This window comes from Coturnix japonica, chromosome 1, assembly GCF_001577835.2.
Source record: "Coturnix japonica isolate 7356 chromosome 1, Coturnix japonica 2.1, whole genome shotgun sequence".
NCBI lineage: Eukaryota > Metazoa > Chordata > Aves > Galliformes > Phasianidae > Coturnix > Coturnix japonica.
The window spans coordinates 60,098,800-60,123,519 of NC_029516.1; the positions used below are offsets into that span (position 1 = coordinate 60,098,800).

Below are 24,720 nucleotides of genomic sequence, written 5' to 3' on the forward strand. Positions count from 1 at the left end.
TTAATTCCTGCCTCTCCTTCACTTGAAGATCCCAAGGATAGGTATGCTGTGGAAAGAGGTAGGGAGACAGATTGCTTCTTTTCTAGTTCCATATCTGAAGGTTTAGGAAGATGATCCTCTATAAGTTACATGTCAAGTTCTAATTTTTAATCCTTTTGGCTTTAATGAAGATATTGTACACTTATCTTTGTACATTCTGTACATCTTTCATTTTTACCCTTCTTATCTCTGATGCTTATCTTTCTGAGGTCCAGGTTATTAGGCATGCACTTCACAATGTATATGGAGCAGAACAGATAGGTAGCTTTTACCTAGAAAAACAGTACTGCTATTTTTTCTTCATGAATGTCTTGCATGTCACTTTAAAAAGTTAGAAAAGGAAGCAGCATTTGTTATTTGCAAAGTTTCAGTCACTCTTTGAAATCCACAGACAAGTACTGCAGCAGGTAGAAACAGACATAAGATGGCAAAAGTGTATTTGGTGGAGGAAAAAATTAGTAGCTGTGCAGGAAAGGTCTAGAATCTGTGGGCCATGGATGGGCTCTGAGCACTTCTGTTGGTGCAAATGGCTAAACTGATAGCGAAGCATTGGTATCTGGCGGCGCCTGTTATCTAGAGACCAAAGTATCTTTGCCAACAATTGCCGCCTGCAGATTTAGAGACTTACAGGTACTTGTGTGTGTATACATCATCTTTCTTTTCTCCTTTGTGCTATATATATGTGTATGCGTGTGTTTATTTTTTATTTTTATAGCCATTCCAACAGAGATCAAGGGAAGATTTACCCTCTTAAAATAATGGCAGAGATAGGAAATCAGATGGTAGTGGGGGGAGGAACAGCCTTGAGGAGACTGTTTATGAAGGCTTTCATTCCATCATGTACCTTGGACATAGCTCAAGTGAGGGAGAATCTGCTATGCCAAATCTAAACTTGGCCCTGGAAGAGGCAGATAAGGACCTGTGCCTAGTGAGAGCCATGGGAAGAATCATATTTGGAGACAGGCACAGCTGATTGAATCAAAGATAGTGATAACCTGTGGATCAGACTATGCATCTTTTTGACAAGCATCAGCTGTTCGTTCCCAGCCTCTGGGTGACTCCTTTATACCAGATGCAGTATTTCAAAAAAAAAAACAATTGCTAGTGATGTGGATTAGAGGGAAAAAAATGTAAATTGGAAGCAACCCAAGTTCCAACTGTGCAAGGGTGTCCCATGGGTCAGATGAGAGAGACTGTTTCCCAGGAATCACAGGCCAGATGACATTTGCAGAAAATGTGGAGGCAAAGGCTATTAGAAATGGAATTGTCTGAATAGGGGGAGGCCACATAAGAGGAATTAAAATTTGCTAATGCAGTAAGGTCACAATTAGCAACAGTTAGAATCCCCGGGGTGGGGAGCTACCTCTAAACTGGTGTTAGTGTGTGTCTGGAGACACTGACCACAGACAAAGGATCCAACATTAGTGATCTCTGGAAAACAGCAAGAATGGAAGATGTATGCTTTGACTGCAGGAGTTAAATAGGTGGCTACTGCCCATCAGCTACTGCATACAGCAGAAGTCCAGCTTCTTATCCGAACAAGGCTGCTGCCCGCTTCGTACTGCTTCAAGCTGGACGAAGCAAAAGTAAAAGCAAATGTGATACTACTTACTGAGGTGCGGTTTAGTGGAAAAATCATATGTCTAGAAAATAATTTCAAAGCCTCTCCCAGAAAAGAGAGAGAGTGAAGGGCTTTGAGAATGACTGGCCAGAAGCTTCTACCAATCGCAGCTAAATGGGAATACGTAAGCAGTTGCTCATGTACTTTTTTTCGCTGACAAGATGTTTGTAATACTGCTCAAAAGAGGGAGTGTTCACAGAGGCAGTTTCACATCCTGCTCCTCAGGAGCAGTGTGTAACATGGAGTGCCTGGGTGTCAACGTGAACTTGTGGTGGGTTTTGCAGCCTGAGATATGCTTTGTGCTTCTACATCTGTTACTACCAGCAACATCTGTTTAATAAGTTCAGAGAAAGCCTGAGTATATTTTTGGACCCCTTAGGACATATTCAGTCTCTGTGAAGTGCAGCAAGATTTGCTTTTTCTCCCACACTCTGTCTCCTGCATAAATGGATAGCCATCTACCTCTGACTTCCCTTCCAAGATGACTTCTGGAAAGCCTCTATTCCACAAGAGTTACTGCATGGGCAGAAGGAAGAGACTCCTACACAGCCATCTGCAAAGATGTGCGATAGAGCTGAACTTTGGATCTGAGACCCAACTCAAGGGCTCATTTCTAGAAAGGTGAGAGACAAGTTAACACGTGAAATGAAGCTAACTAGTTCTAGGCTACTAGGGGAAAAACAGAGAGCCTGATGTCATGCAGAGAGAACAAGTAGTTACAATATGAGTAATAATATTTAGCATATTTGTGGGACATTCTAACTAGTCACTGAAAAGCAAGACCTCATCACATTGTGGCATGTTGAGAAGGGAGGATTACAAACACTGGGTCTACCTGAGAAGAGGTCCTAGAGGTCCACAGGAGAGGAGCTAAACACACTCCAGCAGGTTCCTCCAGTAGTTTATAGTTTGAACTCAGCTGTACAGAAGGCATTGCTGATACGTTCTCAGAATGTCATAGTTTTCCATTAATTTACCAGTGCTGAAGACATGAACAACCTTCTATCAATCAGAAGCTACCTTTGAATGGTGCCCTATGCAAATGACTCGCAGGGAAAACTGGGGTGGGCTGTAGCTGCCTGGGTGTGGAGGGGCCGCAGTAGTGACTGAACTTTTGTTTTTTGCCATTTCACACTTGAGAATTTTTGCGGGTTTTTATGCCAGGGAAGGAGAGGGTGAGAAATAAGACAATATGGTCTGTGTTTACTAAAACAGAACTAATAAAACAATTCAAATCAAGTGGTCATTTGCTTCCTGGGGAAAAAAAAAAGTAAAATGTATTTTATGTTTCAGTCTGCCCCAAAGTGTGCGTGTTTATCACTGAGGGAAACCAGGCCTGAGAATCCCAGCCCAATGTACACAGTAGCCTAGCAAACAAGCTGGGAGTAGGATTTCACTTTTGGTATTATGATGTTTATTATAAACTCCTGTGGAGATCTTCGTGTGAATCAACCTCAGCCACAAACTCTATTAACCCCAACCAAGCACAATTCCTACAGCATCAGGATAGATGTAAGACCTCTGTTGCTAGACCTCCTCAAAACTCACAAATCCTCTCCCTCAGTGTTTAATTTGGAAGGACAATAAACAAGATACAAGATAACAAAGATTCAAAGTGATACAGGAAGATTAATAGACTCATCATATTAGGGAGAATATCTGTGACCCCTTTCAAAGACAATAAAAAGAGAAGAGGAAATGCTAGTTTTAATGTTACTCAGCCAGCTGATGGAAGTCATTGCTCTGGGATACCTGTCAGCCCTGAATTTTAATAGATTTTGAGAAAGAGATGTGGGTATATTTAAAGGGATGGGAAGATTAAAAGATTTAAAGCAGAACCACAGAGGGTTACACTCAGCACTGTACAGATGAAATCTAAGCACAAATTGATAGAATCAGGCAGATGTTTCTCTTTGGGGTAAATCTTCCTGTAATTGTCCACAAGGGTTTCCTTGCCCTTTCCTTTGAAGCTTTAAAGTATGACTACTGTCAGAGATGGCAGAATTGGTACCACTGTCAGCTCACTAGGCAGTTATGAAGCTAAAACCCAGCAGAATAGCATAACACAGCTTGAGATGCAAGCAAACACAACAAAAAAAACAAAAGTTCACAGCCATGAAGGATGAGTAGTTGTAAGCATTTAAAGAGTAAGGTAACCTAGTTTTATCCAAAGAGTCTACTTAAGTTTCCATTAGAAGGTTTAGGTCTTTTTCATCAGAGATGATTGTCAGTTTGCACTTGAGTCTGCCATCTATAACAGACTAAAACTGTCAGTATGAATCAACCTGACTCACTTTGGCCTGGGAGATGAGGGCTTGCTGTTCAGAGGAAGAGTTTTTGAACCCCGGTACTATGACTCAGAATACTTCAAAGCAGTGAGAAGTATACTGCCCTTAAAGAAGAGGGATTAGTAAGGACAGGGTAAAGACACTTCCTGGAGTGTCAAGTGTTTCATGGCTGGACTATGATAAGGCAAATGAATAAAATTACAGACTTTCATTATATGTAGGAAAATATGTGTTTATACATATACACGCATGTGTATGTCTCTCTCTATATGTATGCATGTATGAGTGAACTGAACTGTAGACAAGTTCTGCAGATGCAATGCCATGTAACACCATTAAATGCTGAGCTCAGAGCAGATTCTTTTGTTTCTTTTTTTTTCTTAGCATAGGTGTAGTTTATCTAAAGCCTGCAAGTTTTATGTCCATAAGAGTATTAAGCAAGAAGTTTTGATGTGAAATCATTATCTTCCCTCTTCTAAATCCAAATACTAATTGCAACCTTGCTGTGAGCCTACGATATTAAGGCTATCATAGCCATGGCAACCAAAAGCAATATTAAATGGAATACATATCCACTGCACTATATTGTTTTGTTGTTGTTTTTGGGCAGTAGGCAAGCTTTTCTTTTCAGCAGCCATGATAAATAGGTCAAAAGAACTTTCAGTTCTTCAAACCTCTGAGCTATTTTGCCAAATATGCTCTGCTATCACATTATTTTGTGTATCTGTATAATTAATTTCAATGCAGGATGGTTTGTTAGTCCACAGACACAAATAAAAACGCAAATTAAAATTTCAGCATGGATTGTACAATAGCCCATTTACATTTCAAGATTAAACTCATAATAAAAACTTTTGTGTAGTTATAATTGGAGTGATTTTTCTTAAAACCAGGAGATAAAAATCTAGATAAATAGCCTCAGAAAGATATTGTGTTTAAGAAAAGAGCACTTCAAATGAGCTGCTTAAAGTCACCTTCTGTGCTTTGCATGATAATTGCAATGCAAAATAACAAACAGAGCAGGGCACCAAGTGCAACACTTCAAGGATGATATTGTGCCATTTATATAAAGATAATTAGGCACTTAAAAACAATCAATATCGGTTTAAGCCCCCCTCCCACTCAAAATAAAAAAGAAAGAAAAGAAAAACATGGGGTGTGCAAGGTAAGCTTATTGAAATAAGTTTCCATTTGCACGATACTCCTGAGGGTATACATCCATAATGATCTGTCTGGCTCCAAAGCATAAGAGTACACACTGAAATTAATTGCTGTGGACATGGCAGTACACCACAGTTCTGTAGGCCATGAGTGATATTTCAGATATGGATATATTTTACCTGTTCCTGGGTATATATGAAGGTTAGTTTTACCTGGAAAATATGCAACTGTGCCCCGATTGTCACATAGCATAGAGGAAATCTTATAGTAGTTAAATAACTTATTGCTTGAATTGCTTATTCCAGTTTTAAGAAGCAAGTGTGAGAGAGAAAGCTGTATCAACTCAAGTGTCTTTATGCAGGTACGACTGTATCCATGCTAATGAGATCTTTCTACCAGAAAAAAAACCTCTAATGCATTGTACCTTAATTCAGCACTTCTCTGTCAGAAAAAAAAAAGTATTTATATTCTATAATGTAATATTTATGTGTGTTTATAAGTGGTTAAGAAAGGGCTAATATAGTCAAATGTCATTAGAAGGGGCAGAAACTACTGGGAGGTGTTAAGAGATTGGCTGCTTGTGCCCATGATTTATAGCAATTGTCCTACTGGAAGCAGTAATTATCTAGCACATGATTGCTAAAATACATTTTTAGGAAATTATTATAAGCATGTTTTTCATCTAAATTGTAGAAAAAGTTGTTCAGAAGAGAACGTTACATCCATAAAAAAAATGTTTCAATACGAAGTACTGAAAAATAATTTTCACTGTCTTGAAGTTTTGCTATTAATGGTAGAAATCTGTATTAACTGGTAGTTAGTGTATGAATCGTGAAAAATAACGAGTCCATTTAATACAAAGTAATCTATGAGTTCCCTACCATTGCGTTTTAGAGTAATGAGGCTGGAGGTACTGTTTGACTGTACAGTCTGGAGGAATAAGGCAGGACCTGGCCTAAAAACCAGCTGGGAACTTGCTGTTTTGTGGAGAATCTCCCCGTAGCTTTTCCATTTGGCAGGACTCCCAACCATCTCCTCTCCTGCTGCTCTAGTTGCAGAGGGCAGCAGTGGTGCCAGCTGGTTGCTGCTGCTTAGCCTTGCTCAGAGTTCTGTGTGCTGAACTCAGGGTCCTCGAGGTACAAATCAGTCCTGTCTGAGTGCCCCCCAATATGCACCTGACATTGCAACCCTTCCCCAGATGGGGTATACCATGAACTGCTATAGTGTCTGTGCTACAGGCAGATCATGAAGCTGCTGTGTGTAAGCCACAGGGTCACTTCAGGCCTCCATTTCCCATTTGTAGAGAAATACTATTCACCAATGCATCTGTAAACACTGTAAGGATGAAGGCACTGAGGATACTCTTGCAGTTACATGGCATAAGTTCCAGTCACAGTTTTTGAAAAGACTATTTGTTGTGAGATAATCTAAATCAGAAACTTCTACAATGCTCTAGGTATTCTGAGACATTAGCTAAGAGCTTAGATGGAACTGAAATTGTATCTATCATCTCTGTACTTTGCACATGTTCCTTTCATGGGAAGGAATACTTGTCTCTTCAGGTCAGCATGATTGGCAATTGTTTTTTGAGCAATAATTCAGAAAGGGATTTATGTGATGTACAGTAAACCTGAGGAAGGAATTGTCGACTTGACAATTATTAGCTGGTCTGAAAAGAGTATCTCATCTCGCAAACTGCATCTACTGTTATCCCTGGACTACCATGCTACAATTATACTATAGTTAATACTCAGTGATCAGCTTGTTTAGTGAGAAGGCATAGCATTTTAATAACTCCATGAAAGCTCAGTGTATTGCTCAGCTGAGTTACTATAAATCTTCTGTTTACCCTGGGCATACTCGGAGTCTTAACAGGAGTTTCATGTAGCTGCTTGCTGTACTTCTGTTAATTTCACACTTGCTCATCCAGATTTTCCCATGATAGCAGCGCTGACCCCTGGCTTCGTGTCATTGTTGTAGGAGCAAGAGTAAAGGTAACCCTCATAAATTAAAATATCCTTCAACTGTTTTGACACAGCATGGAAAAATTAAAAAGCTGATTGCACTTTCAATAGCAATCCTGTCAGAAATATTTGAAGTGATAAGTCTCTAGAATTCTAAAGGCACAGATTACCCTTAGAGACTAAAAGAAACTTCAAAGGATCTATATTTAAAATCAGTAATACGTACTGTGTGTTTTAAAATTCTGAGCTCAATTCAAGAGATTATTTTCTTCACATAGTACCCAAGAACATATTCAGATACACTGATATCAGTACTGTAAAACACATTGTGTAGTTGCAATATACACAAAATAATACAATTAGTCATTTCCTTATATTTTCAATAAATAATTTAACTAAAAAGAAGCGTCATCCCTGCTAGTGCTTCTGAGGGGGCGGCTTCTTGCAGGGCTGCTGTGGGTCCAGGTCACTGCCAGCCCTTCTCTTACGGGGCCGCCGGGCCCTCACAGCTGTACAGCCAGGAGCGGAGGGGCTGCTGCCCTGAGCAGAGGGATCTGCTGCTGCCAGCTGCTCCATCTCCGCCTGGGGTTCCTCCTGTTGCCTTGGGATGTGCACAGCAGGGGTGTGACTGGGATCCACACAGAGGACAGCCTGTGGTGTGCTGGGCTGCTCCTCTCCGCTGGGACTTCCGGTGCTGTCGTTGGGTCCAGGCCTTGCTGTAACTGTGCCTTGTGGGGAGGCTGCGGGGCCAGGGGCGGCCACAGAGCTGTCCTCCTGCCCGCTGGCTGCAGGGCTCTCCTGCCTGCCTCCGGACACGTGGACGCCCTGGAGGCCCAGCTGCCCGTGGGCCTCCTCGCCCCACCGGCTCACAACGGCGTCCACAAGGCCTGGATGAGCGTCTCCGCTCTGTCCCCCAGGGCAGGCTGCGCAGCTGGATCAGGGCCTCGCTGTCCAGCCCGATGTTACACAGGGTGTGAGGATGAGGTTCTCGACTGCCATTGCCTCCACCCACTGTGTCCCAAGGACAGCTCGCAGCTCCTGGCGCAGCCATGGCAGCACAGGGTCGAGGATCTCCTGGTGCTGCCTGAACAGGGCTGCCCAGACCTCCAGCAGCAGACCGCCCACCATACGCCCCTCCTCTGCCTCCACAGCCTCCTCCTCCTCTGGCAGCATCAGAAGGGTGGAGGGGATGGCGCATCGTGCTGGGGGCTGTAGATTTGAGTGATGCCCTCCTGGAAGCAGGCAGGTACTGGTGGTGCTGGAGGCCAGATGACGAAGTTCAGGTCGTCGTCATCCCACTCAGCGACCTTGACCACTTCCATGTCCCTTCTGCAGAGCGGGCAGCTCTTGTTCTGCTTGCCCCAGCGCAGGATGCAGCCGAGGCAGAACTCATGATGGCACGGCACTGCTAGCAATGTCCTTTTGCACGTCACGGCAGATGGGACATGTCCACGCCTCCTCTGCTGCCATGTCTTCACGCTGTGGCCTGATGGGGAGTGAAGATGAATTGCTCTCCCTCGACAGCACCTCAGCGGTGAAAGTTGTGCACTGCAAGAGGGAGAGAGGCCGTGGTCATTCTCTGTCTCTGGGACAGGCAGAAGAAACATCCTGCTCCCTCAGCAGGAACCCTCCTAACCCCACACCTGTGCCACCACATGCCCCACGCCCTCACAGGGTCAGACTGCTGCCCTCCTGGCAGCTCCCCCATCCCAGAGCTCACCCCTTTACCACCCTGGGGGACGCGTCCCAGCCAGCTCACCTGTGCTGCTGCACGTGCACCTCGTGAGACCCCAGCTGCCTGAACCAGGCAGGCCAGGGGATTCCAGGTGATGGCTGTAGGGATGGGCACTGAAGCAGCTGCCAGCAGTCCCAAAGCACAGCCCAACACACAAGTAAAATCCTCGCTCCACCTCCAAGCCGCACACACTCGCTCGGCAGGAGTCCAGGCTCGAGACTGACTGGGCCAGGCCCTGCCAGCGCCCAAAGCTCCATGGCATCACAGCCTGTTGCTCAGTGATGTCACCGCAGCCCTTGTTCACCACAGCCCTCACTCATATGTTTGCTCATGGAGCATTGCTCCTATGGGGAAAGGATAAGGGACCCAGGTCTCTTCAGCACAAAGAAGAATTAGGGAGGATCTTCTTAATGCTTGTAAATACCCTATGGAAGAGAGTCATGTGGGTGTGACCAGTCTTCATTCAGCAGATCCCAGTGACAGAATTTCGGACATAACCAAATAATTTATTCAGGATGGCTGTCTCTGATAAAAGCGGATTTTATTCACAATTGCAATGGTGGTTGTCCTGCATGCCAGATTGTGCTTATGGACGCAATAGTCCAGCATTTGTACCTTGTCTCCCCCATGCCTTCCCCCTTCCCCCATTTTCCCACTGGCTGGGTACCCCAGATTCACAATCTAACCAATGATTTACATTTGTTAACTACATTGTGACACTTGTTGATTCATGTGCTAAGTCGTGCCAGTCAGTTGTTGTCCTGCTGTTTCCAAGATGTCTCAGTACTCTCCTTATCACGTTGATATGGTGATTCTCTCCAGGGCTCCTTCCATTCCATCCAGAGGGCACTTCCTCTGTTAAACAAAGAGCACCAATTGAAGGGGGGGAGGGGTGAGGGGGACTTGCCAGGTCTTCCCGATGCCTCTTCAGGCGCTTCCATGGACACGTTATGACTTGTCTTCTGATTTGATCAGTCTACTGCAGGTTATTCTTGAAACGTGCATGACACAATATTACATATATGTTCATGCTGACTAGACATAAATTGCTGCTAGCTATACATGTATATTGCTAATTATTTAGCTTCTCCTCCTTAAATTCTCTGTTACTCAGGTCTCATCTGTCCAGCACCAAATGTCAGTAAGGCTCAGAGATGTGTCTGTCCAGGTTGGACAGACAGGAGCTGCAGGCTTTGTGTATACAACCTGCTCCATCTTCCTAATGTCAATGATTATGAATTACTTCACCTATATACTGAGCATGCATGGGGAAGGTTCATCTAGAGGATAAGTGATGGAAACTATCAGAGACCCCCCACCCCACTAACGTATAAAGACCCCCAGAAAAAACAACAGCAGCAGAGAGCATGAAATGAAATTTTTTATCTTGTTCTAATGCAGAAGAAACATTTGATTTAGACAACAACAAAGGGCAGTGGGCACAAAATGGAACACAGGTAGTTCCATCTGAACACGAGGAATAAGTTCTTTAAGGTGAGGATTACAGAACAGTGGGAGAGGCTGTCCAGAGAGACTGTTGGGTTTGATGTCTTCTTCCCTGGAGATACGCAGAACTCGCCTGAACATCTTCCTGTGTAACAGACAGTGGGAAACCTCCATTAGGATTGGGTTTGAATGTGATGATAATCTCTGTAGAGGACCCTTACAACCCATAAAACAGGGAGGCTCTGTGTAATCTTTTTTATCTCACTTTATTTTTTTTTAATTGAAGAGAAATGCCATCCCTGCTAGTGCTTCCGAGGGGGTGGCTTCTTGCAGGGCTGCTCTGGGTCCAGGTCACTGCCAGCCCTTCTCTTACGGGGCCTCCGGGCCCTCACAGCTGAGCAGCCAGGAGCGGAGGGGCTGCTGCCCTGAGCAGAGGGATCTGCTGCTGCCAGCTGCTCCGTCTCCTCTTGGGGCTCCTCCCGTTCCCTGGGGATGTGGGCAGACAGGGTGCAACTGGGATCCCCAGGAATGACAGCCTGTGGTGTGCTGGGCTGCTCCTCTCCGTTGGGACTTCCGGTGCTGTCGTTGGGTCCAGGCCTTGCTGTAACTGTGCCTTGTGGGGAGGCTGCGGGGCCAGGGGCGGCCACAGAGCTGTCCTCCTGCCCGCTGGCTGCAGGGCCCTCCTCCTGCCCTCCGGACACGTGGACGCCCTGGAGGCCCAGCTGCCCGTGGGCCTCCTCGCCCCACCGGCTGACAACAGCGTCCACAAGGCCCTGGATGAGCGTCTCCGCTCTGTCCCCCAGGGCAGGCTGCAGCAGCCGGATCAGGGCCTCGCTGTCCAGCCCGATGTTACACAGGGTGTTGAGGATGAGGTTCTCGACTGCCATTACCTCCCACCACTGTGTCCCAAGGACGGCTCGCAGCTCCTGGCGCAGCCATGGCAGCACAGGGTCGAGGATCTCCTGGTGCTGCCTGAACAGGGCTGCCCAGACCTCCAGCAGCAGACCGCCCACCATACGCCCCTCCTCTGCCTCCACAGCCTCCTCCTCCTCTGGCAGCATCAGAAGGGGTGGAGGGGATGGCGCATCGTGCTGGGGGCTGTAGATTTGAGTGATGCCTGCCTGGAAGCAGGCAGGAACTGGTGGTGCTGGGGGACAGATGATGAAATCCAGGTCGCTGTCGTCGTCCCACTCAGCAACCTTTACAACTTCCATCACTCTGCGGCAGAGCGGGCAGGTCTCTTTCTGCTTGGCCCACCGCAGGATGCAGCCGAGGCAGAACTCGTGACGGCACGGTACTGCGTAGGCAATGTCCTTTTGCACGTCACGGCAGATGGGACATGTCCACGCCTCCTCTGCTGCCATGGTCTTCACGCTGTGGCCTGATGGGGAGTGAAGATGAATTGCTCTCCCTCGACAGCGCCTCAGCGGTGAAAGTTGTGCACTGCAAGAGGGAGAGAGGCCGTGGTCATTCTCTGTCTCTGGGACAGGCAGAAGAAACGTCCTGCTCCCTCAGCAGGAAACCCTCCTAACCCCACACCTGTGCCACCCAATGCCCCACGCCCTCACAGGGTCAGACTGCTGCCCCGGTCCTGGCAGCTCCCCCATCCCAGAGCTCACCCCTTTACCACCCTGGGGGACGCGTCCCAGCCAGCTCACCTGTGCTGCTGCACGTGCACCTCGTGAGACCCCAGCTGCCTGAACCAGGCAGGCCAGGGGATTCCAGGTGATGGCTGTAGGGATGGGCACTGAGAGCAGCTGCCAGCAGTCCCCAAAGCACAGCCCAACACACAAACAAAATCCTCGCTCCACCTCCAGGCCGCACACACTCGCTCGGCAGGAGTCCAGGCTCGAGACTGACTGGGCCAGGCCCTGCCAGCGCCCAAAGCTCCATGGCATCACAGCCTGTTGCTCAGTGATGTCACCGCAGACATTGTGCCTCCACGGCACTTTGTCCAGCATCATGTCCCCTTTCGTCTTCTCCTGGTTACAGCTATTTTCTGGAGGCCCAGAGGCTTGTCGTATATCCTGCTACCCCCATTTGTCATTTCCAAAATATTCTCTTTTCCCTTTCCCTTTCCCCTCCTTCTCCTTCTCCACCTCCTGCCCCCTCCCCCCCGCCGCATTTTTTTTCTTTGTAAACATATCTGTAAGGTCCTCAGCTTCATATTAACATGATTCATATATTGCCTCTTTTTCTTTCCTTAATTTGCTCTACCTTTTCTTCCTGCCTTCCTTTTATTGGCCTATTCATTTGACATTGATGCACAGATCCTATTTTTTCACTGATTAAATTACCTCTAACTGGACTTGAGTTTAAAATTCCTCCGATTCTACAACAGCATACTGTAAATTTTTCACTAATATGTTACATAGAAACATTGTTCTTTGTTATCCATGTTTTTGTTTTCTTGCTTTGGGAATGTTTGGTCAGTTCTTCCCTCATTCCCTGTTCTGCAAGCAACACCCTTGTGTTGTTGGGTTTTGTTTGTTCATTTGTTTGTTTTTGTTGATGTGTTTTGTTTTTTTGTTTTGTTTTTTTTAATATTTTCCTCTGTCATTTTGGGAATATCTTTCTTCCTAGGATGAGTAGTTTTTACTGGTAATCAGTTTTCTTCTATCTCTCAAGGGGAGCAGAGGGTTTGGAACTAGACGGTCTTTAAAGGTCCTTTCCAACCACACCATTCTGTGATTGATTCCGTGATTGTCTTCTTTAATGACCTGCTGAAGGCTTCCCTGTCTGCAGGCTGAGTGCTGCATATGGGACAATACACCATTGTACCATCCCAGGAGACATGCTGGCAAAGAAATGTGTCTCACTCATAATACCATTCCATTCTCCTCTCTTGGTCCAGAGAAAACATAATAAAGGTGCAGTTTACTTCCCCCTGCCTGTCTATGGTTCCCTTGGCAAGTGTGGTGTGAGCAAATTCCTCTTCATCTCCATTCATGTGCAAAGGCACAAAAGAAAAGAACAATATCTGCATTTTCCACTGTAACTCACACAATATGTTGGTAGGCAGTGTGGCTAGACAGGGATTTGGGGAATTATTCTCCTGCTCAGGACTGAATGACAAACTCTTCTTGCAAAAGAAGAGTCTGCTGGTGTCATTATACTGAACTGTCACTGACACACCTGGAGCTGCCTGAGGATGAAAGGCACTTGATAACCAAAATGTGTGCCCTTCAAAAGGAAATAGGAACCATTTGAGCAACAGGGTAAATTCAACAGTGCTGCCGATAAGCTTTTCATGATTTCACTGTATGTTATATATGCAGGAGAATGGAGGATTAACCTCTCCTTAATGTTTTGCAATTTAGATAACAGAAAACAGCCCCTTTTTAACTGTCTGCAATCTCTTTCCTTCTTCCCATTCTCACCAAGCTCTCTAAGGAGCTCCCTGTGGCAGCCTCTACCTTAAATGTGTCAGATGAAACTTCACCTGCAGCACTGGCTTCAATCCTCTAACTTACCTAAACATTCTTCTTTTTTTTTTTCTTTTTTCTTTGATATTCCAATTTTTATCCTTATTCTATTATTAATACTAATTTTGTGGAGCATTTTTTTATAAGTAACCTTTCGTATGAAAATGGGAACAAGGAAAGACAATGAGAATGTGTCAGCTTTTCATTGCCTACTGTTTACTGTCCTTCATTAAATAATTAAATTGTTCTTTTCATGGCTTTCTACTTTTGTTGTCATATATATTAAAAGTAGTGAGAAATAAATGGTTTTCTTCTTTCTCTGGAAGCTGGCCTCTTAAAAGTTGAATTGTAGTGCTCATTGTGGAGAAGAGTTTTAGATTTTCTTTATAATTTTAATAAACCTAATTCTCAGAACTGATCATCATCTGTACTTGGGGACCTTTAAGAAGCTCATCTTTAATATAGCTTTGAATAAGAAAGGTGTGAAAGCAGAATAGGTTCTCTTTTAAGCTGTCAGCACTGAGTTGTTTGAAACAGAGATTAGACTAGAGATGAAATAGTTTTGCTGTCCTGTTGGCCATTTATTTAGAAATTGAATTCTCCATTTCTCCCGAGTATGAAGGTTCGGAGCTGGAGCCATCGGGTCTGTTAAAAGTTAGGAGTAAAGGAGTAAATCTGATTCCTCTCTTTTTTTCATTTATCGTGAGCAATGGAAAGATAATTCCTTACTGCTAGAATTATTAGCTGGAGGTAGAAGGGAACACCATGTAAAGAGAGTAGTAAAAAAGATTTGGATATAAATATTCATGTTTCAGGGTAGAGACAATGATATTAGGAATAAATTACCAGCTAAAGATACACTTGATTGATTTTGTCTGAATTTATTTTATAATATTTTCTCATAATTTCATTTATTCCTTCCTTTAACATCCATTAGAGGAAAAGAGAAAAAATATACAGCATATGAAAAGAACATGGGGAAGTTTTTAATATAATGTTAATAATGGTTTATATTTAATTGAGATCCTATCTTTAATCTTTTCTTCTTTTCCCCTGCCAGTGTTTCATCTCTATTCTTATTATCTTGTTTTCAGTACAGAATTATCACCCACTGGTTTTCAATTACAGCGATGCCCATATTGATTCTCCCCTTGATTTTAACTCGAAGCTGAAAAATTACTCACTTAAGCCAATAAACGTAGATGACGTGGTTAGACTTGGGTTCCTTTTTTAAAATAATAAATGAATAAAGAAGAAGAATGATAAGCTTAGAATGATTCTGAGTTACAACAAACTGGTATGGAAATTTATCTAAATCATTTGAACTCAGAACAGTGTTATAAATTTATGTTTATCTACGTGGTGTGGTAAGCGATCCCTAAGGGCACAAGACCTATGTCTGTAATTCTGTGTTACATTTGTCTGCCAGTACTTGGGCACTGAGAGCACCTGGCAGATAATGGGTTCTGCCTGTGCTTCAAGAAAAGCTTCCAAAAACAGGGTGTCCCTATGCAAAGTGCCTATTGGGAATCATCCCTGGTCCATGCTAGCTCCCAGAGTGTGGCCTGGAATTTTCGGATTGAATGCCAGTTGGCATGGGTTGAAATCACCACCCTTTTAGTTTAATAGCAGAGACGATCACATTCCTGGGCTTGGGAAAGTTCCCAGGCACTGCTAAATTTATTAATACAGATGTAGCCAGAGAACATTGTCCCTTCTGGAAGTTGCCTCTCTTCTCCAAATGCCTGTGTGCCTATCAATAGTCCTGTGATGCAGTGGCATCAAACTACAAGCTTAACAAACAAGATTTGACCAAAAATATAGGCACGCATCAGGAGTTGTCATGGTATAGTATTGGTGGCCATGGTAAATACATTCCATATGAATTCAGAAACTGAAAAGAAGGGGTAAAAACAGTTGAAAAACATTAATTTCACACACACAATCAAAAATACAGATTGAAAAGGGGAAGTTTCTAAACTAGAAAAATAGATATCTTTGATAATCTTAATATTGGATATCGCAACTAATTTCAAATACTTTAGGCAGTATGGTTTGTAGTGGAGCCCACTCAGATGCACACACTTAAGAACTTGATAGGTATGTGTGTAGGTGGGATTTCTCCCCAGGAGATAAGAAAGGCAGTATGACTCAACTGGAAGAAGATGTTGAATATCTTTAGAAGAAAATCACCTTAATTAACTGTAGCCACAGTGGCCTGGGGTTGAGAATCCCAGCTGCATCCAATTCATGCATGGTTGGCACCACCTTTGTAGGCACAGTTTATAAACCAATACTTGTTATTCTGATGAGGTAACACTGGAAACCCAAATTGTTTATGATTTGTGTTGCTGGTTCTTGGATTTCTACATGTAATCTCTCCCTTTTCTTGAGGGTGTTCATTGTCCTTGCTTATTTGTTACTATGAATTCAACAAACTCTGGACTACCAATCAGCAATCGACAGTTAGAAATATGTGGGTCAATGTTTTCTGGCATGTTCTTGTAGTTCTGGGAAATCTAGAGTGCCCTCACCAAACAGGCCTTTATTGAACAGCAGGTCCTTGATGAAAGTTTTGGTGCCTTCGTGCTGCTAGGCATCTGTCTTGCCTAAGTATATGGCTGAGCTGCACTTCTCAGAGGGGCTCTCCTTGCTTCATACAGACAGTCCTGCTTTTTCGTGGGCCCAGGTGTATTTGCCCCATTTCAACATCCATCTCTCATGCTTAAATATTTGCTTTAACAAATGCAAAGTTTCCCTAGATTTGGCAGTGCACAGGGTTCTTTTTATACACATAATTTCTCTACCTCTCATGCATTGTAGCAGCTTTCCCATCTTTGGAACCGTTCCAGAGAGCACCTGTATGCACTTGCTGATTTGTGAAATGCCAGGATGGTAGGCTGTAATTTGCCAGTCCATTTCTTCTCTGAGAGTAAATTAATTGAATTGATAGCAGTATAATTTATGATTTTATACAGGCAACGTATAACTCCTGTGGTACTATTTTAGCATTAGGATGGGGTAAATGAGTCATAACTAATTATGGAGTGATTACTGTCTAGGTAGAGATAGGAAATGAAAGCTTCTCTTTCCATTCTTTCTAGGAGACTTGCCTCACAAGTAAGGTACCTCAGACTGTTGCTAGTCTCCCCTAGTGTGTGTTTGTTTGTTTTACACTTATTGTAACACAGTGTTAGGGCTGGAGTCTTTAAAGGCTTTGAGAAGCAGCAGAAGACAATGTTCCTGAAGTAACTCACAATTACATGACAGTGTCTTGCAGCCTTTTGTGATGGAGCAGGCATGCTGGTGAAGGGTTCAGGCTTGTTGGCTATTTCTGCATATCATATATATCCTAGTTTTTCTTCCTCCTCTGACAATTTCTTACCTGGAATTTATTTTTCCTTTTTAGGGTTATGCCAGGAGGTCTGTGGCTCTATCTGAACCTGCACAGAGGCCCTCCTCTCGCCCCCACCCACCTCATGCTCAAACATTCATTTAGACAACAGTATCCTCTTTACCATCAAAAGCCTGTTGTTGTTTCCTGTGAAACAGCTCAGGTGCCAAACACAACCCCAGTGCAGCCTGCGGAAATGGTGTCTCTCACTGGGGATGCTGAGCATACATAAAAGCGGGCTGTGTTTTTCCGAGGCACCTGCCAGAACCTCACTGACATTTTCAGCACGGGAAAATATTTGGCATTGGACAGCTGTTCAGAAGCTTTTCCCCTTGTAGGTAGTAGAGAATGTTCCCTTCTTTAAATATATTTATATAATTCTTTTGGGCCTACACATACCTGAAAGGTTTCATTTTTTCATAGCTGTGAAGGCCAGGGGGTTTACTTTTTCAGTTCCTATTTGTTCTCTTATTCCTCACAGTGAATGTTTCCAGTTCTTTTTAGCCTGCCTTTCCAACAACCTGTGCTGCAGGATGCTGTTTGTCTTTGCTCTGTCTTCCGAAAAGTCATCTCAGAAGCGTAACATCTCTATTTATCAGACTTACATTCTTCTAAGTGCATCTCATACCATGCCTTTTCTTTCTCTTCCATCTTAACCAGTCATAAAATGCAAGGAGATAAGATCATTCCTGCCAATGCCCAGGCATTTCAATTTTCCATCTTTTCTGTCCATCAGCAGTCCAAGGTCATGATGTTCAATTGGCTCACCTTCTTGTATTTAGTGTAAAATTAACAAATTCCCCACTTGGCTTCGAAATTTTAGTGAGGGGTCAGTTGATGGTTTAACTACAGCTTATACAAAGAATTCCTAAAAGGTAGTTGGCCCTGTGTTTTTCACCTTTGAGTCCCGTACAGTTTACTGACATTGGTAAAAAGACAGTCCAGAGCAGTTGAAAATGCCAGGAAGTATCTTGGCTTATGGTCATGCCATTCTACCCAGGTCTGTGGGCTTTTATCTGTATTTTAAATTTTCTGTGAAGTCTACTGAATAGATAACATAAATTTCATCCACAAGCCCTTATAGATGATGGCCACATATCCTGTGCACCTTGCTATTAACTGTATTCTTCACATGGCAACGTATGGTTGCTCTGTTATGGTTTTCCATATATTAAGGATTTCCAACAGTCTCTCTTAAGTGCATTGGAGTTGTTAATCTGTCATCTCACACCTACCCTTCAGCCTTGCACCATTTACAGGCTGATCTGTCCCTAGTCCTGTTTTATACCTTGTTCTAAGACATATGTAGATAAAATTAGAATGCAATATTCAAATGACTCTAATGCAGTTCTGTTTTTTTCAGAACAAGTCATTGTCAGAAACAAAATAGTCTTGGAATATATATATATGTATTTATATAATGCACTTTGTTTGTAAATCCAACAAATACTGTGCATGGAGAAATTGATATAGGCTGTTACCACCTCTCATTTTTCTGTACAGTTTTAACAATCAAAGGGTTGCCTATCTGGCTCTTAAGCAATTGACTGGAGTTCAAGATTTGCTTTCCTTCACTACTGAATTCTCATTGATTACTGTGAAGGAACATACGTCTTTGTGTAGTACAAAAGACAATATATTTCAGCAAATACATTGTGGTGGGTTGCAAATGGGAAGGAGATAGTACCAAAGTCATGAATTGTGTTGTCAGGACATGCTCCTTCATCTTATTTGATAAAAAATGCAGATAGAATATAATTAGCTACTGCTGAGGGAAAAGAGGGGCTGCATTCTGGAGAGATGAAGTGCTAGAAAGTGTTAGACCATTCTTAAGTACTATGGACTAAGGAGAAAAAAAAATCAGCACAGAAAAGTAAGTTTTAGTCATAACAGTTTCTTCAGTACTCAGGTTCACTAATCCTGTGACCTAACGTGCTTTCTGAACTCAAGAAATAGCTGTACCTCTAGTTTGATAAAATTGTACAAGATAACATATAATTGAACTGCACCGTTTGTCTGCTATTCATCAAAATGGGACTTAAGAGTGTCAGCAAGTGGTGAGCAGTACAATGCAAACGGCCATTACCAGTTTCAATCTATTGTCCTAAAGAAAGAAAAAATAACAAGATCACAACGTATGTTTTTCAAGGGTTGAGGCATTTGCTTAGCAAGTACAGATTGGAAATCAAATTTGAAGTGAAACTGAAACAACCATCAGACAACAAGTTTCCTTTTAAAGAGAGAGCTGGAAATTGGACACACAAAGGGCTTATTTATAAGGAATTTCCCTCCCCATAGACTGGATTACTAATAGTCTGTGGTTTAAGTAAACGCAACAAACCGGTTATAAATATTAATATCTTGCTCCACAAAGTTTTAAACTTTTAGAACTCTGTTTTACAAACTGGCCTTTTCTTTTGAGGGGGAAATAAAAAGTCTTTCTTTTAAAGCAGGGCAAGGGGAAAACAAGAATTACCAAATAAAGGTTTCTTTTAATTTATTCACTAAAGATTCCTGGCAGGTAAAACTCGTTTAAAGGAAACACATTTTTTTTCATGATCTTCTGAATTCCCATCTGTACTCAGACAGTTGTATTTACACTGTTACATTCTTCAGGAGCAAAAATTCTCCGATGTGAAGCTCTGAAGGAGTTGTGCATAAATGTTGTTTAAAAGTGTCTATGTGCAGAATATTTTTTGAAAATGACAGTGGCGTTCACCACGATAGTCTCATGTAATCAGACTCCAGGGTACCATATGTACTCATCTAATAAGTTGTTGCAGCCCTAGCTAAGGAGACAGGGCTCTTTTCATGAAGTTGTAACAGCTCAGAAGGTCCTCAGTTTTTTCCCTGATCTGTCAAGCTCATGGTAGCTAAGGTAACTGTGTTAAAGATTCTTCATGCCTGGGGAATTTATATTTAAGTGTAACAAAACCAAAGCAAGCAAGGAGGAGAATTGAGAGCAAGAGAGATATCCAGTAAATGCAGTCAATAGAAATGATTCAAAATTGCCTAAATGGATTACAAAAAAAATCAAACAAACCCAAACTCTCACTCCCAACTTTCTATTTGCTGGCACTTCACATGTCTCCAAGTGCAATTTTGGATTTGCCAGATTTAAACTCTTGGACTTCTTAACAAACCTTTTCTGTCTACGATCTTTGCCATGAAGTTTGCCTCACACTTAGGTACCGACTTCCATGCTGCAGTAGAGTTTCTTTCTCCAGAGTCACCGATTACCTTCACAGACTGACAAATCTAGGAGGTCTTTGGAAGCCCAAAGTCATAAGCTGTTTTGAGATATCAGTAAAAGCGCAGTAAACATTCATTATATCACTAACATCAGCAGCCTTACCTCAAAGCAATCCACTTACAGCAGTTAATCTTACAGTATTTTCCACAAGGCTGTAGAATTGCATTTCAGGAATCAAAAACATATGTAGCAATTCTCCAGGCATTGTTTTTGACTTTTTGGATGGCACCATATGCAGGTTGTCAAGATTTCAAACTTGTCATATTGTCACTGTCTTTGTGTTGCAATTTCTGAAATACCAGAAAGTAAGTTATCATTGCTTCTTGTACCCACAGAGCATCAGACAATGACTTCAGTCTTCAAATTGCCAGCATATGCTCTTATGTCAGCATATGTTCTTAAAGTGCCCTTAGGAGATTAACAAATCAGGTTTTCTTTGTAGCAGATAATCAATTTATAGAAGTGTGGGGGGATCCCTGGACTTCCAACACATTTGTATCTACAAGTGAATGAGGAGTGGAAATGTGTGCACAACAATTTCAGTAGCAGAGAGTGGACTGAACACTGACACTCTGAAGGATGCACCAAAATACTTGAAAATACGAAGCCTGGTGCATTTCAAAGCAAACACAGAAACTGTACCGGTGATGGATGTTTATGCAAAGCTTTCTATGTAGACATACAGAAGCAGTGTATATAAGGGTTCACAACAACAAGCCTAGGAAGTTTCTGCAATAAACTCCCAGCCAGTGAATGACAGAGAGCCACGATACGTAGACTGCCTTGCTTCTCTGAGCCGTGTTAGTTATTTGCTTGTTTATAAGGACTGACAAGAAACCGTGTTGTTTCTGTCTCCTGTTTGGGTGGCTGGGAAACAGATCCCTCGCATGCAACACCAGCCGCTCTCAAATGCCTGGTATGGAATTCCAGAAGCTGTAATTACAGATAATGTAACTCAATTTTCCTGTCAGGAATCTGCTATTTGTAGTACCAGCAAAAACAGAGTGTGTCACATCCCTGCTCCACTCCAGCCAAAGCAGAAGCAGCTGTCAGGGTTGCCAAGCATCCTTGGACAAGAGGGATGCAGAGAAAGAATACTTTGTATGTTATCTGGTGATCAGCAAGCCTAAAGGATTACCTTGTGCCACCCCATGTGTTGATATTGCAAAGCACACATTCTGCAACTTGGTAAAAGAGGTAAAAAAACCAGTTCATCTGCTGTGGGGTAATCTGTAAAATAAGATAATAAAACCAAAAACAAATAGCCCACTCTCAGTGAGAAGATCTACTATGCTTCATTTGGTATGCTCTCCACACACAGCAGCATTCTTCTTCCTATATAGAGTAACAGGTTTTATTTGAGTAGAGAGGGATATACTTTATAGTTGGTCAGGTCTTCAGAATCAAAGCTACATGCAGATTCTAAATCAAAGCTATTACATTCCATGGCATTGCGTTTGTTCTAATTCATGCACTTAGCAAACTAGGCCACTGGCTCTTCCCTCCCCTTGCAGTTAAATATTGCCTTGGTACCATTAGCACCCATAAGAAATGACATAGTACAGAATCCTGGGGAGGTGATGAACTCCTGTTGCCTGGGACTAAACGCTGAAGCTTAGAAGTAAAATGTCAATTAAAGCTAGTGGAAATAACAATTGGACTTCTGTTTAAAAGCTAACATCCAGATGCCCGCTGTCAGGGAATAACAGCTATGGAAGCTTTTTTCACTGATTGAAGGTCATCCTTTCTTTTCTTGTACTCTTGTAAAATGAAATTGACTTTCCCCCTCCATGCATAAAAGAATTTAACATACACGATAAAACAAAGAACCTTTCCTCACATTCCAGAAATCCAATGGTTTCTTATGACTCTTCAGTTTAAACTGGGTTAGAACAACTGGCCATTGAATCTGCCTCTGACTAACCCTCCTACTTATTCAATTTATATATCCACGTCACAGTTATGTGAAGCAGAGACATCTTCACCTGCAGTCGCCTGACAAGTGTCCTCCACTGTCCTTTTCCTGTCTTACTCTGAATTTTGGTTTTTAACGAAGATTAAAAACAACTTAGTGGAACATGGGAGTAATATTTCAATGCATGTGGATGAAATGGCTCTGAGATAGCACTAAAAACATTGTGAGGAGTACTTTGTAGTATCTACAGATGACACTGATGCCATTCACTGCTGTGTTTTAGTCAGACTCTAAGCAATGCATAGAATGTTGGAACTGTTGTGCGATTGAGTGGAAATCAGGACAGATTTTCTTGGGCAGATTAGAGCATGAGAATTGCAATAAATCAGGTTATAAGGGACCTCTGGAGGTCATTTAGTTTAATCTCCTACTCAATGCAAGGCAAGCTTGGTCAGGTTTTCATTAAAGTAATTAAATTCTGAAAATCTCCAATGATGGAGCTCTTATAGATCCTCTGCACCTCTCCCAGTTCTGCACCTTCATAAGGCAGGTATTTTTCCTTTAGTCCCTTGCTGCCACTTGCTATCCATTGCCTCTAGTCCTTTCTCTTCTGCATGCCTCCAGGAATCTCTTCTTGATTCCCTCCCTGTCAAGCAGGTAGTCTGCTATTAGGAGCTCCAAAGCCTGAACCAGTCCCCCTCTCTCAGCCTCTCCTCACAGGGCAGGTGTTCCAGGATGTGACCACCCTGGGGGTCCTCTGGTGATTTTCTCCTGTTGGTTGGTACACAAAGCAGGTGTCATGGTTTAATAATTTTGTAATTTTTGCTATCAGTATTCCACATCATAACATCATATTAAGCATGAATAATTTTACTGAATCTGCAACTTACAGAAGAAGACTACATCTCCCAGGGAACAACACGATAGGTCACGGGACCTGGACTCTATATTAACTCTGTCGCAGAACAGACTGACGTCTTTCGAGTTCTGGCGTTCAGGGGAGTGTGGGAAGCCTTCAGCCGGTTCTCGCCTAGATTTACAGTAGGCCTTCTCGTTACGGGACTTCATCTCTCTCTCCTATTTTTGCTTGATTCGTTAGCTCAATTTTTCAAATTTATACTTGTATATATGTGTTATCCTGTATTTCGATATAGTATTTTAGTAAAAAGTTGTGCCTCCTTAGATCGTTGCCGCTGTTTTTCTTTTCCTAATTAAACTTTTTCTTTTCGGCCTAGGGCCCTCCGGGGGCCCACGCCCCCTTGTCACGGACGCAGGTGGATTTTTTAGTTCAAACCGTGACAGATTTTGGTGAGGAATGCGGGCAAAATGAGTTGCTGTTTTTTCTGTGTTTTCTTTTCTGTTGCTCTTTTAGCTTTTAACAGAAGCTACGAGTTTTTTCCCTGTTAAGGGAGCTATCTCGTGTTTGCGATTCTGCACCTGCGAGCTGACCTTGAAAGTCCAGGCGGACTGCCCAATACTCCGGTATATTTTATAAACACTGCTGAGCTTTGTTTTCTTTTACTTTTTTCTCTCTATTGAGGAAAAAAAAAAATGTTTTCTCTACTAAATTTGTTACCAGGAGCTGCTGTGCCATTGGTTCCTTTTTTGAGACGCTCCGAACATATTGGGCCATGTTTAAGCTAGCCACTTTTCTTTATGGAGCTATACAATTGTATAATGAATTGAAAGCATGGTTAGCAATGCTCACTTCGTATCTGTATACAGCTCCAGAGGGAGCAAACTAATGCAAAAACTAATTATCAACAGAAATTGGTGATTTTAAGCGTCTGCTCTTGTCTCTATGAATCCTTTATGCAGTTTTTGAATGATCAGTGGTCACACTCTTAATCTCCTGATCTTACTGTTTGATTATTGTTAATAATCTCACTCAGTATCTGGATTTATAACAGCCGGAGGAAGTCTTCCCTAGAACCAGAGAAATACTGAGTGGCAGGGATGTGGAGAGGTTTTTGAAGAGATTCTCAAAGGACAAGACATCTTCAGTTTTATGGAGCTTCACTCCTGAACACTTGAAAGAATCCCTGAGAGTTTGATTGCATATTTGAGCAGGAATGTTGTGGCTCAGGGCAGATCTTCAGGAGGCACAAATGATTTGGGCCTAGCTAATGCCTATACGGGCCTTATAGTCAATTACCATTCCTGAGAGGGAAGTTTTAGAAGCTGAGAGAGAGAGTGCTCAGGCCGAGAAGGAGAAGTCTTAGAGCTGAGGCAGAAAAACTTTGACTGAAGAAGGTTAGAGAGAGAAAAAAAGCTTTTGGAGCTGGAGAGAAAAGATTCTCCTGTACCAACGAGACTCAATCTGGTACGAAGAGAGAGAGCTTAGATGCTGACGGCAGCAAAAAACTTTGGGATGAGGAAGGTAGAGAGAGAAAAGGTTTTGAAGCCTGAGAGAAAAAGAATCTCCTTGTACCACAACGAAACTCAAATCTGGTACGAGGAAAGGAGAGTCTTTTTAGGA

At 42.8% G+C, this 24,720-nt stretch overlaps 1 protein-coding gene across 1 annotated transcript; it reads right to left on the reverse strand.

The window, feature by feature from the left end:
• Nucleotides 1-10,501: 10,501 nt before the first annotated feature.
• On the reverse strand, nucleotides 10,502-12,339 carry LOC107316581. The gene is made up of 2 exons (XM_015868261.2): nucleotides 11,913-12,339; nucleotides 10,502-11,697 (listed from the first exon to the last, which is right to left on the reverse strand). The coding sequence occupies exon 2, from the start codon at nucleotides 11,616-11,618 to the stop codon at nucleotides 10,557-10,559; it is 1,062 nt and encodes a 353-aa protein (XP_015723747.1). The 5' UTR covers nucleotides 11,619-11,697; nucleotides 11,913-12,339; the 3' UTR covers nucleotides 10,502-10,556.
• Between the last annotated feature and the right edge of the window lie 12,381 nt (nucleotides 12,340-24,720).